We start from the raw sequence: 13,370 nt of genomic DNA on the forward strand, positions 1-13,370 counted from the left end.
CAAAATAAGTTGAAAACAAGGAAAGGAAGAGATGGCTATGCTCAATTACATGCTACAGCATCTATGACCTTCTTAAAAATATTACTTAATGAAGAAATGAAGGGATTAATCAAAATAAAAAGTATGTAGTAGAAAAACTGGTAAAATAATTAAAGAAGTTTATCCCATTTAAATATAGAACTAAGTTGAGATCACTCTGGGAATTAGAATTGCAGGATAAGGGTAAATATTATAAATCTTGAAAATAAAAAATAATACAGAAGTAAAAATATAGGAAGAAGGAAGGGGAATTGAGAGACATAATAGGAGAGCTAATTTCCTCCTTTTAATTTTTTTAAATTTATGTTTAATTTCCTCCTTTTTAAACAGTAATGATACTGACTAAAACAAATAAATGGTTAAATATAAACTATATAAGTTTATATTACATGGCACCAGGATGGCTCAGTGGTTGAGCCTCTGCCTTCCACTCAGGTCATGATCCTGGGTCCTGGGATCAAGTCCTACATCAGGCCCCCTGCATGGAGCCTGATTGCACATCTTCTTGAATGTGATTTAACAAGGGAGAAGTGATCTGTTAATAAAATTTTGTGTTCTTGGGCAAGTCAAGTAGCCTCTCGTGGCTTCAGTGTAGACGTGGACTTAGATTAAGGGCTCTCACGTGTATCTTGGGCACTAGAACGATCTCCAGCTGGACTAAGCTGTTTCTCCCCAATTTGAAAAATGGCCACTTGTTCTCAATTCTCATTTCAAAACAGTTAATGCATAGTATTTTTTCAATCTTATTTTTCTCATACATACATTACAAACTAAATGGTACTTTCTATAACAAATTCTCACAGTCATCAAATCAAGTAAACAAATAAAAAAAATTAATGTGAATGGAAATGTCAGACCCAGCCAAACATATTTGATTCAACACTGTGTTTCTTGAGGCTACATATGCTCATGTTCGTGATCTTATATTGTGATCATATCACAAAGTCATATTTTTGGCCAATGACATTGATCCTAACTTCTACTTGGTTTGAAATACTATCCCACATGTTCCCCAGTTCCAAGACTGGGCCTCGAGGCTTCCCCACCTGAATAGTTTATTAACCACTGGGGTAGATGATTTCTTAGGTCCACCTGAGCTAAAATCTTTGACAATCAAGTAAGTGGTTCAGGTTCTATGCAACAGATGAAATACTCAAGTGTAAAGTGATTTGACATGATCCATTTTAACAGAACTGAGCCTTTTGTTTGCTTCAATCAAATACACCTACTACCCCTGGCTTCATTTCCCATCTCCATACATTGAATCGTGTTTTTTTTTTAAGTTTTTATTTATTTATTCATGAGAGACACACAGAGAGGCAGAGACACAGGCAGAGGGAGAAGCAGGCGCCGTGCAGGGAGCCTGATGTGGGACTCAATCCCAGGACCCTGGGATCACGACCTGAGCCAAAGGCAGATGCTCAACTGCTGAGCCACCCAGGCATCCCTGAATTGTTTTCAAATTAAGTATCTTACTCAAGCTACAGATGCAAATTCCTCTACATCAGAATAGACATATCAACTTTAAACTGAATAAAATAAAATATCATTACTCTGTAGACCTGATACCCCGTATATCTCCAGTGTCAGGAGGTATACTACATTGTTGACTGGAAGTTGCTCAACATATGACACAGCAAGGAAAGTAACAGTGAATTTTGCCTGATGAGTGTACAAGGAATGGCCGAGTGTACAAGGAATGTGGGTTGTGGTGCTGAGTTCATTGAGAATGGGATCCCAGGATTAAATCACTTGTTTGGACAGAAAGAAAGACTGGGATCTAAGTCCATGTGCTTGCTGCTACCTGTCCTTCCTCCCTTCTGGTCCCCCCCAGAGCCCAGTCTTTCTGCCCCTAGACAGGTCATCTCTTGGGGAACCTGCCCTTTGGTGTTAACCAGATGCTTTTTCTTTGGGCTTCTTGGTGCCTTTCCTTGATTGAGTCCTAGGATTCTGCTGCCCTCTCGTGGCATTCCATTTTATTCCGTGGATTTCCAAAGATGGTCAACCTTGCAGCTCAAAAACTTGTTTTGCTCACCTGCCCCTGGGCCCGGCGCAGGGATACATAGATGAATAAAACTCAGTTCTTGCCCTTGATAAGTTTCCAGTTGAGGGGATGAGAAGGAGATGGGTGGAAATTTATTCATTCCTTTGATTACGTAGTTAGCCAGTATTTATTGAGTACCTCGTAGGCACCAGCATGGCACTAAAGAAGGCAGATGAGGTACCCGCCTTTACAGAACACAACCCTCAGTGGGTGTTGAATACTCCAACAAATTTATTTATTTATTTATTTATTTATTTATTTATTTATTTATTTATGTTTATGTCTAAAGATTTTATTTATTCACTCATGAGAGACAGAGAGGGAGGGAGAGAGAGAGAGAGAGAGAGAGAGAGAGAGGCAGAGACACAGGCAGTGGGAGAAGTAGGCTCCCTGCAGGGAGCCCAATGCGGGACTAGATCCCAGGATGCTGGGATCAGGACCTGAGCCAAAGCCAGATGCCATTGAGCCACCCAGGTGCCCCACAGCAAATACATTTAAGTAGTGATAAATGCCTATGAATTAAATAAAGCAAGTAATGAGACGGAGGCCATCAAGAGAACGAGTCCAGAGAGAGTAGTGGAGCTGACTTTTAATGAGGGGAAGGTGCCAGCATGCAGATACAAGAGGAGGAGTATTTGAGGAAGAGGAGGCAGCAAGGGGAAAGATTTCAGAGGTGGGAATGAACAGTGCATTTGAGAACAGAAGTTCAGTATGGCTAGAGTGCTGTGATGGAGGGAGCATTGGCATGGGCAGCAGGGACAGTTGGGGTAGGGTTTGAGGTCTGCTTATTCTAAGTGCAAAGGGGAGTCATGGAGGAGCATAGGCTGAGGAGTAACATCTCATTTGCATTTAAGGAACATAGTTTGATATAATGTGAACCAGTGGGAGTGCAGAGGAGGGGTGTAGATTCAAGTGTGGGGGGCAGGGAGCCCTTCCTGGATAAGGTGTGTTAGCTATCTTTTGCTGCATAACAAACTTCCCCAAACTCAGTGGGTGAAATCAATAAGAAACATATATCATCCCACAGTTCCTGAGGATTGGGAATTGGGGAGCAGCTTTGCTGGATGGTTCTGGCTCAGGGTCCTTCATGAAATGCAATTAGCATGTTGGTCAGGGCAGCATGCATTCAACTGAAGGCTGCTGAGGCTGGAGGACTCACATTCAAGATGGTGCATGCATGTGGATGGCAGGTTGATGCTGGCTGTTGGTTTTGCACCATGTGGATCTCTCTAGGGCTTCTGGAGTGTTCTTCCAATATGACAGGCTGCTTTTCTTAGAGTGAGTGATCCCAGAGAGAGCAAGGAAGCCACATCCTTTATAATTTAACTCCAGAAGTCACACTGTCATTTTGGTGAGATCTTAGTGATTACACAGATCAGCCCTATCCAACACAAGAAGGAACCACACAGTGGTGTGAAAACCAGAGGGTGTGAATCATTGGGGATCTCCTGGGAGGTTGGCTACCACATAAATAACACCTGATCTGAGTCCTAAAGGAAGAGTGGGGATTGGCCAGGTGACGAAGATGAGTGTTAGGGTTGAACTGTGTCCCCTTCAAATTCATAGGTTGAAGCTCCGACCCCTAACGCCTCAGAGCAAGACTATATTTGCAGGTGGGGCCTTTAAGAGGTGATTAAGTCATGAAATGAGGTCATTGGGGTGGGCCCTAATCCACTATGACTGACGTCCTTGTAACAGAAGATTAGGACACAGACACACACAGAAGGATGTTCATGGGAGGACACGGAGGAGAAGGCCAAGGAAGAGGCCTCGGGAGAAACCAACCCCGCTCCTCCTGCAGAGGCACCACCCCTTGAGCTGCAGGCAAGGGTGGGCTGCTTTGGTCCCTTTCTCCGCAGTTAGCCCCGCCCTCCCCGGGAGACTTCCTCCCGCCCTTATATTCGAGGCCACGCCCATATACATTAATTGGCCGGCAGGTGGCGCTGGCGCTCAGCCCAACTCCTCACCAACTCCGCCCCCACCAAGGCCCCACCCCCCCGGGGACTTGTCCTCATCCATTGGGTGGCCGGCAGAGGGAGGCCCCGCCCCACGAGGCCCCACCCCTCACAGGCCCCGCCCCGTCCGTTGGGCGGCCGATCAGGAGTCCCCGCCCCCTCACGGGCCCCGCCCCGTCCGTTGGGCGGCCGGCAGGAGGCCCCGCCCCCTCACAGGCCCCGCCCCGTCCGTTGGGCGGCCGGCGGGAGGCCCCGCCCCCTCACAGGCCCCGCCCCGTCCTTTGGGCCGCCGGCAGGAGGCGCCGCGCCACGCGCGGGGCGAGGGCGCGAGGGCGCGAGGGCGCGCGGGTTAACGGCAGTGTGGGAGCGGCGCGGGAACGCGGTGGCGGCGGGCTGTGCCGGAGGTGAGTGCAGGGTGCGCGAGGAGCGGCAGCCGGGGTCCCGGGGCGCAGAGCCGGCCGGCGGGGAGGCCGCGGGGCGCGCGCTGGGGCAACGGGGCCCTCACGGGGCATCTCCCGGGCCGGGCCGGCCAGGCTTGTCCGGTTGCCATGGAGACCGGCGGTGTCCCGGCCCCGGGCGCGGCTCCGGGGGTGGGGAGGGGGCGGGACCCGAAGGGGGCGAGCGCGGGTGAGGGCGGCCGGCCCTGCAGGTTCCAGGGTCCGGCTGCGGCAGCGGTGCCATGGGACTCGGGAGTCCGGCCCCACCACTGCAGGGCACCCCAGGGCCTCAGTCTCCCTGGTGGTCCCTTCGAGGGCGTCTGGCAGCGCGGGCGCCGCGGGGAGCAGGGCACCCGGGGCCGCGCCCTCGTTCCAGGGTCGGCGTGACATCCCCCCTCCACCCGCCCACAGCTGGTCCTGGTTTTCCTGCTCACACGGCGGCGCGTTCCCCCACTCGTGTGCCAGCTGAAAGCATTGTCTCCCAGCTATTTCTGTACCACCTCCAGCCCCTCGACAAATACTGCATCTAAGAAAACAGATGCTGAGCTGGAGCTCCTGGGGGCCTCCGAGGAAGAAACTGGCTTCTTTCCCATCAGGGAGCCGGTTGATGGTGGGAGGCTGCAGACCCGCCTGCTCAGCAACACCCCCCACCCCCCCCACGCACGCACACTCACTCACACACACACACTCCCTGTTAAGTGTTTAGTTAATCTGAATTGCCCAAAAGAATTTGCAAGTTGAGGGTGATTACAGGTGTCTCCAGTTAGCACCTCTTGTGCATTCCAGAGAGGAGCCAGTCCTTAATCCAATCGGTGGAAAAAGTCCCCTCTCAAGAGGGTAGCATGTCAGAATTACATCTGATTAAATTATTTTTGTATTTAAAAGCATTGCTCTGGCTAGAGCTCTCAAAACAGGATTTATGGACGGTGCGGATAAAGCAGAGCCTGAGAGTCTACCCTCTTCCTTCCCTGTCCTGGTGGAAATTCTAATGAGTTCCACATTGTGGTGTTGGGCTGGCCATGTGTCTCCACCCATTTCGTCAGCCCGGCACTGACCTCACTCATTGCACTCACTGGGGTGACTTGAGCTTGTTTTCATCAGAAATTAGATTCTTCCTGGAGAACAAGAGAAAAACATTGCCTGAGAGGTGCAGTAGCAAGTGTCCTACACGGTTGGTCCTGTTTCCCCAAATATTTGTGTGAAAGAGGAGTGGGCAGCAAAGAGAAAGACAGGTCATGCCTCCAAAACCCAGATTGAGTTACCCAGGGCACACCCCACTCTGTAGGGTGTACCTGCGCTCTGGCCCTTGCTAGGGACCATCTGGCACAGGGGGACAACTAGGTCATCCTCTGCATTCTGCAATTGTGAAGGATGCTGGCGAGGGAACACGTGGCCACCATTGGTGGCTGCTCTCTGAAAGTGGCCACAGAGAGAATGACCATGAGGAGAAAAAGGCTCCTTGGCCAGATAGACCACGATTTGTATTTGCTGGCACTTCTGGGGCTTAAGAAGGAGCTTCTGAAGAGAACAGATAGATCACAGTCTGTCCTACATTTTCTCTCCTCTTGATGTGATTTTGCTAACTTTGCCTTGGAATCCTGCTGAAGAGAAGGGAGGGGAGCTCGTTTCTGAGTCCCTGGGAGGGAACCTAGCAGCTGTGTAAGCTTCTGTTTCTTGTTTATTAAAGCAGAGTTGTATATGCTTCAGAACTTACAGAACTTTGGACCTTGTGCCAGGCACAGAATAGCATTCCCCTTCTATGCTGTACCTGGGTGCCTTCCTTGCAGTTTAGGACATCATATTTAAGTTCACATTCAGACATTTCGAAAGGCAGCAGCTTCCAAGCCTCTGGGCCACTTTGGGTTTGGGTCAAGACCCTGGGGCCAATGCTTGGAGGGGGAGGGGGCCAGGTAAGCAGGGCGTCTATGGAAGGTTCAGGTACTTTGCAAAGGCCCTAGAGGCTTCTGAGCTGAGGTGTCCTGAGAGGCAGGGTTGTGTAACTCTCAGAAGGCTCACATCGGAATGGGCTGCTGGTGTGGCGTGCAAACTTGGTATGCAGGTACTATCCAAAAAGCTTCAGCTGTGTTTGATGGGCCCATGCGGGGAGGCCAGAGTTAGAATTTCACAAGGAGGGCTCAGTGGTTTAGCACTGCTTTTGGCCCAGGGCATGATCCTGGAGACCCAGGATCAAGTCCCACGTCGGGCTCCCTCAATGGAGCCTGCTTCTCCCTCTGCCTGTGTCTCTGTCTCTGCCTCTGTCTCTCTCTCTCTCTCTCTTTCTCTGTGTGTCTCTCATGGATAAATAAATAAAATCTTTTAAAAAATACTTAAAAAAGAAAAGAATTTCACAAGGAGGTGGGTCACACATTTCTCAGGGGGAGAGAATTGAAGCCCTGATTCATGGAGACTGGAGAGAACCCCAAATGCTTGTTCTGTTTAGGACACTGACTGCTTTAAGAGAGTTCTAGGCTTCAGGAAGCTGGTGTATAATAAAGAGCTTTGCGGGGGGGGGGGGGGGGGAGCATAAATAACAGGCTATAGAACACGAATGTCCTCCACCCACCCCCAAAGAGCAAACATTAGTATTTGGAACCTGCTCTTTGGTGCAAGAAGCTGTCAGAACCATTTTGAAGATTTGGGGCTTCTCTGAGGATGTATGGTGGCTGACAGACCCAGGCTGGTCTAGAGGAGTTGAATGGCAGGTCTGCTTCCAGGCTTCCTCAATGAAAGCCCTGGGTGGAGTGAGAGACTTACAAAATGTGACAGAAGCCTCTGTGGAGCTAGCAAGAGGCCCAAACACAGGTCCACTGTGGGTTCCCTTGGGGTCCATGTGGGCCCTTTTGTTTGGGGGGCTTCTCAGTGACGTTCTCCTACCCCACGCACACAGCTTCACTTCCAGAAAGCCTTCTCCAGTGCCCGTGGAGCCAGGAGTGGGTCAGGACAGGACCCTGACTTCAGCTGAGTGCCGTTTTTCTCCCAGTCACAGAGGCCATGCCCACTGCTGTCCTCACTGGGACCTGGGCCACTGTCTCCAGAGCCTTGAGAGAGTAGACATTTCTTGGTTGGTCTGCTTTTGGGTTTGGTGAGCACGTGAGCAGAGAAGCGGGATGCAGTAGTCAGGAGATGGGTACAGTTTTTCAGTGTCCTCTGCCTGTTGCAAAGTCTCTGTGTTCATGAAGCAGAGACTGCCTTCTTGCTCCCACAGTGCTTGGGCAGGGAGCAGGGGGCACCTGGTAAACTTAGAATTCTAGGTCCTTCAAGCTCCAGGTGCATCAGAATTATGATTTTATGACACACCAAAGTGTCCCTGAGCTGTTTCTAATTTCCCCAGCAAGATCGCATCTCTGGCTGGGACAGGGCCTGAATACCAGGCTGGATGTGGTGGGTGGAATGCATACATTCCACTCATGCCTCCCCTGGTTCTGGAAGAGCCCTTTTGTGTCCATTGTACTCGTGTGGACCTTGTAGTGCTGCTATCCTGAGGAAGCAGCTCTTCCAGGCCACGGCCAGTCATGGAGGAGCCATGTATCGGGGATCTATGTGCAGAATGTCTGATTACTCAGTACTCTGTTAACGTGTCTGTGACTTTGCCTGTTTGCCTGGATCCATTTGTGCTTGGGTTTCATTCCCCGCATTAGAAGCTGTGGTGCAGGAGAGGCTGAGCTTAAGGGGATTGGGCTTGCTGCCCTCTGTGGGCTGCCTCCTACGGGACCGGGCCAGCCCTGCACGATTCTGCTAGGCAAGTACGCTCATCCACATGCCCGCTGCCACGGTTTCTTGGCTGCCTGCCGCAAGGGCATATGTGCCCGGCTCTCCGCAGAAGTCAGAACCCTATGGCAGAGCCTGTTTTACCTTTTGGTGACCTCATCGTGCTTCCCGGTAATGGCTTTCCTTGAAGGGTGCTTGAGGCCATTGGAACCTGCTCTGTCCCCTGTGGTTCCTGCTGGCTTCAACTGTTTTCTGACTCAGGTGCTCGTGGCACTTGGCCGGATGTAGCATGCCTGCTGGCTCTGTTGTGAAACCAGGCCCTGGGTGCCTTATTGAGTCATCAGAATTCACTTGAGCCTTGATTGCTCTTGCCACTCATGATGGTCAGTGCTAACCCTTATGTTTTTCTCCCAGGACACAGCCTTTGCCCTGTCATTGGCCAGAGCCTTCAGTCCTTGTCCATGACGACTGGCCCACCATGTTTTATGGGACCCATTTCATCATGTCTCCACCCACCAAGAGCAAGCTGAAGCGGCAGAGCCAGCTGTTATCCAGCGTGCTGTCCCGGACGCTGAGCTACAAGTACCGAGACCTGGACACCACCTTCTCTAGCCTGGGCGCCAGCGATGACCCTGCAGAACTCTCCACTCAGCTCTCGGCCCCTGGGGTCCTGAAGGTGTTCGGGGACAGTGTCTGCACGGGTACCCACTATAAGAGTGTCCTGGCCACCGGCATGTCCAGCGCCCAGGAGCTGGTGAAGGAAGCCCTGGAGCGCTATGCCTTGAGCCCAGAGTGCGCCAGCCAGTATGTGCTGTGTGACGTGGTGGGCCAGGCTGGTGACCCTGGGCAGCAGTGGCAGGCTGAATGCTTTCGGGTCTTTGGGGATAACGAGAAGCCCCTCTTGATCCAGGAATTGTGGAAACCCCGAGAAGGCTTGTCCCGGAGGTTTGAGCTAAGAAAGAGGTCAGACGTGGAAGAGCTGGCAGCCAAGGACGTGGACACTCTGACTGCAGGTGAGGACGGGAGAAGACTCAGGGGCTGTGGAAAGCAGGGGCTGGTGGGGGGAGAACCTAAAGGCAGAGGCTTAGGGATCTCTTTGGGGGAAAGCTCAGTAAGGTGTGTTTGCTCCGTGATGGCGTTTGAGGACTTCTTAAATTCACTGTTTTAATTGAAGCTGCCGTGGAGACTGCAGTTCATCTATGCTGCGGGATACGTGCTGGTGCTTTAGCGGCTCCTGCTGCCATCTTGCAGTCATGTGCTCTAGTGCCAAGCGGACACCATACATGCTGTGCCAGTGGAGGTGGCACATGTGTTATGGGAAGTCCGGTAGTACCTGCAGTACTGGGCGAGCCTTAGGGACAGTGCAATGAAAGGACAGGGGAGGAAGTTGAGTCTTCAGAGGTGACAGGGTGCACCGAGTTTGCATGAGTTTGTGGGTGCCTGGGGCACTTGGCGACCTGTGGGGCCCTGCTCTGCGTCTGTCTATTGTTCAGTTGGCGGGAAGTTGATGACCTTAATAGGTAAATGCCATAAATCATAATTTTCTTCAAATGCTGAACAACTCTTAAACGTATGTCAAATCATATTTGACTTTTTCTTAATTTCCTGGAGAAATGGTGGCTTAATGCAAAAAAGGGACTTGTCCTGAGTTATCATTTGATTTCATGATGCCCCAGGGTCAAAAGGGGCCTTGAGCATTCCTGACCTGTTGAGTGTGTCTCTGAGGTGTTGTAAATGTTCATTTTCATGAGCTCTGCTTCTGCTTTGGGGCCTGCTTTGTACTGTCAGTGTGTGAAAAGGAGCAGGGTGGTGGGTCAGTGGGTCTCCCAGGGTCTGGGGTCACTCAGGCCTGATGGGACCTTTGAGTCTCACAGTCCAGTCTCACAGTCTCACTACTGGCATTTAGCAGTAGTGACCCTCTGTTACTTTAGGCAAAGTAGCTCACCTCTTGTGGCCTCAGTTTCCTGATCTGGAGAATGGGGGCATGACTTCAGCCTCGTGTTAGTGACATAGAAAAGCACTTAGCATGGTGCTTGGCAGATGCCAAGGAGTTGAAATTCTGTATCATTATTAATGTTTCCTGTATGTGGTAAGCAGCTTGTTCTGTGTGCTCCTAGGCAGAAGTGTGTGGAGGACAGAGTTGGGGTTCCTTCTGACAGGGGGAGTTAATCCCTGATGACATTGGGAGTTACTGGCATGCAATGATGATTAAAAGCAGGCCCAGGTGGAGTTGGTATTGTTTCCAAGCCTCTCTGGACCAGCACCCCAAACACCCCCACCCGGCGGGCCTAGGCTTTGGTTTTTTGTCTGGCCCTGTCTTGCCTCCCACGAGGCCGGGCAGACCTGCTGAGGGGCCTCACTGGTGTTCAGCTCATGGTCATTGTCCTTACTCAGCCAGGGCCTTGGAAAGATTGCTGTGTGTTGTACAGATGATGGCTGGTGGGGAACCAGGGGCCAGATGCCATCTCCCGACATGGGACCTTGTCTCTTGTTCACCAGCCCCTTGCAGATGGCCTTCCCTTTACGTGAGTTGAGGCAAGGGAAGGCCCCATTGCCCATGGCCTATTCAACTTGGTGTTGGTTTTGCAAAACCTTTCAAATAAAGAGTCTATTGAACAGGACCAGTCTCACTGACACACTTCTTCAGGCTGGAAGCGGGTTGTGTTACCTGCCTGAAGCAGGCCTCCTAGACCCCAGGGAGTCAGCCTTTGCTGCTGGCCTTCTCTTGGGGTGTGGTCTGGGCACCCCAGGGCCTCCTGACCATGCTGTCCCCCTTGCCTGTGACAGTAAAGACAGTGTGGTGAGGCCTGCGGAGGCTGTGCCTTGTCCGAACTGACCCCAGAGAGCTGAAGGGGGTGTTACATGTCTGTTGAGGATTCTGTGCCAGGTTTGATAATAAGAATCTCAAGCTTGTTGGTCTGGCTGCTCGGGAAGACTTTGCCCCGTGTCTCCTGCTTTATATGCCTCCCATCGCACCCCCAGGGCCTGCTTGTCTTCTAGAGAGTGGGGCCTAGCTGGCCTGTGTGTGGGCATGAGGCTGCATGGTGGCATTTGCACAGGTGAAAGCAGTGCCTACAGAGATGGGGCGTTTTCGTGTTTAGGATGGTGGTGAATTCTACTGCGGGACAGTGCTCCACGGCTTCTCTGTTCTTCTTTCCCCTAAAGAGCAGAAGAGGTTGACCCTACTCTTCCAGTGAGCCAGTAGTCTACCTCATCTGGGAAAAGTGGTGGAAAGGGGAAGGGACTGCCTGTGTGTGCATGTACACGTACGTGCCTATGTGCACGTGTATGCATGTACATATGTGCACATGTGTGTGTTATATGTGGTGTGTGCATGCACATGCATCTGTGTGTGACTTCACACCGGCCTTCTCAGGCTTCAGGTTACTGAGCACTGCCATCATGGTTTTCACCAATCCACTGCCCGTTGTCACAGTGAAGGACTCACCCCAGTCATTAGTGAGTCTGGGCTCACTGGTACTGGTTTCAGAATGAGCTATAGCCAATGCCCAAGGCATGCATCCTGGCTGCTCTTTGGAGTTGAGGAGCAGCTGGGAGTGGGTGCCGGGAACTCACCCCAGGCTCTTCTCCTACTGACTCGTTGGGGTCCCCTCAGAATCAAAGCCTAAAAGAGGGTGTGCCAGATGCTTCCCAGAGGCATTGGAGCAAGAATCCTTGGGGCTTTCCTTAACCATTTGGACCATTATTATGCACCCATAGTAATGCACTTAGGCACTTTGGGTTTTGTTTTCATAAACACTGTCTTTTCACAGCTGCCAGCTTCCCCCTGATTTCCAGAGTATCAAAATATTGTGCATCCGCTCTGGGAGAGAGACTGCTGGTGTAGGTGGGGGCGGCAAGGACTCTCCTACTTGCATATCCCCAGAAGGCTGGTGTTTAGCATCAGGAGCATAGACAGGGCTCTGGGTCCTGTCACTGACATACAGATGGTAATCAGGTTCCCTGCACTTTGGGGAGGAGTGACAGCTGGGCCATGTGGCCTTTATCAGTGGCTTGGGAAGGCGAGAGAAGGTTCTTTCGTGTCTCGGGGTGGCAGAATATTTAGCCTAGATTTTTCAAGCTTGGCCTCACTGACATTTTAGGCTGATGGTATGCTGTGAGGGCCAACCTGCATATTAGAGGGTAGTTAGCAGTTCCAGGCCTCTGCCCATGAGATGCTAGCAACACCTCTACTGGCTGCAGCAACCAAAATGTCTCCAGGCATTGGTGGCTGTCCCTGGGGGCAAACTTGCCCTTGCTTGGGAACCACAATTTGGACCTAGCAGCCTGAGCTTAGTTGGTTGGCCAGTGGCCATGTACCTTTATGATCCTCAGGCTACACCCTCTGTCTTGTGGCTCACTGAGGTACTTGGGTGCCTTGAAAGTCCAGTGTTTTGAGGGTGACATGCAGAGCTGCTTTCTCTGCTCCTGGGTGCCTTTTTGTGTGGTGTACATTGCCCTCAGAGACTTGGCATTGTTCCATTCCCAGCAGGCAGGGTCTCCTCCTTTGCTTTGGGTGTCCCCTGGAAATCAAGCAAGGTTAGAGTGTGTCAAAGCTTCTGTGACTCAAGGTGTGCAGGCTATGCCATTGCAGGGCATCTCTGCCTCAGCCCTTGGCCTTGGGACTAACCACCCTTTGAATGCCTGTACAGTGTGGGTCATACAGTAGATGCTCATTAAATGCCTCTTGATGCATGTAAGGAGAGCAAGCTCCTCTTGAAGTCCCACATCATGTGTGCATCTAAAACTCCAGGGTTGGAATCCATTTTCTTTGCCAGGGGATGGGGACAGGGAGGAGAGAGGGTGGTGTGCTGATGGCAGTCCGCAAGTGCCAGGGTTTGAGTGACGAGGAATTTGCCACTTGGGCACCTGACAGTGCAACCCACCAGCTTCTCCTCTCCTTCAGGCCCAGAGTGGCTGGTGGGGGCAGATTATGTCATCTCTGAGCGCGCCTGACTTTGGGTGTGTGGTTCCTCCCACTTCTCCATCCATGGATGTGCAGATGGAGCCTGGACCCCCATGACAGACAGGGATGTTGAGGCTGCATGGGAGCCCTCTGGTGTCTCTACCCACTGACTGTGCACCATGAATTCTGTCTTCACACATCCCCTAACCTCTCTGTGCTTTTGATATTTCTCTTCTGCTATGAATCTGATCATTAAGAACTCTCGGGATGAAGGAGGCGAT

At 51.4% G+C, this 13,370-nt stretch overlaps 1 protein-coding gene across 13 annotated transcripts in view; it reads left to right on the plus strand.

The window, feature by feature from the left end:
• Nucleotides 1–13,370, plus strand: part of LOC112929319 (monocyte to macrophage differentiation factor 2) — a 127,722-nt gene that overhangs the window by 54,752 nt on the left and 59,600 nt on the right. For 10 of the 13 annotated variants that reach the window (XR_012000553.1, XM_026011356.2, XM_026011357.2 and 7 more), the window contains one exon: nt 8,598–9,196. Coding sequence is in view for 12 of the 13 variants with exons in the window: in XM_026011356.2 (XP_025867141.1) it covers nt 8,598–9,196 (599 nt within the window). In the remaining variant the exon portion in view is untranslated. Of the gene's footprint in view, nt 1–4,317; nt 4,443–8,597; nt 9,197–13,370 lie in introns of those variants that run through there. The other 3 variants (XM_072753232.1, XM_026011359.2, XM_072753234.1) reach the window with 3 other exon arrangements.

The sequence above is a fragment of the Vulpes vulpes genome, chromosome 3, assembly GCF_048418805.1.
Source record: "Vulpes vulpes isolate BD-2025 chromosome 3, VulVul3, whole genome shotgun sequence".
In the NCBI taxonomy this organism is placed as follows: Eukaryota; Metazoa; Chordata; class Mammalia; order Carnivora; family Canidae; genus Vulpes; species Vulpes vulpes.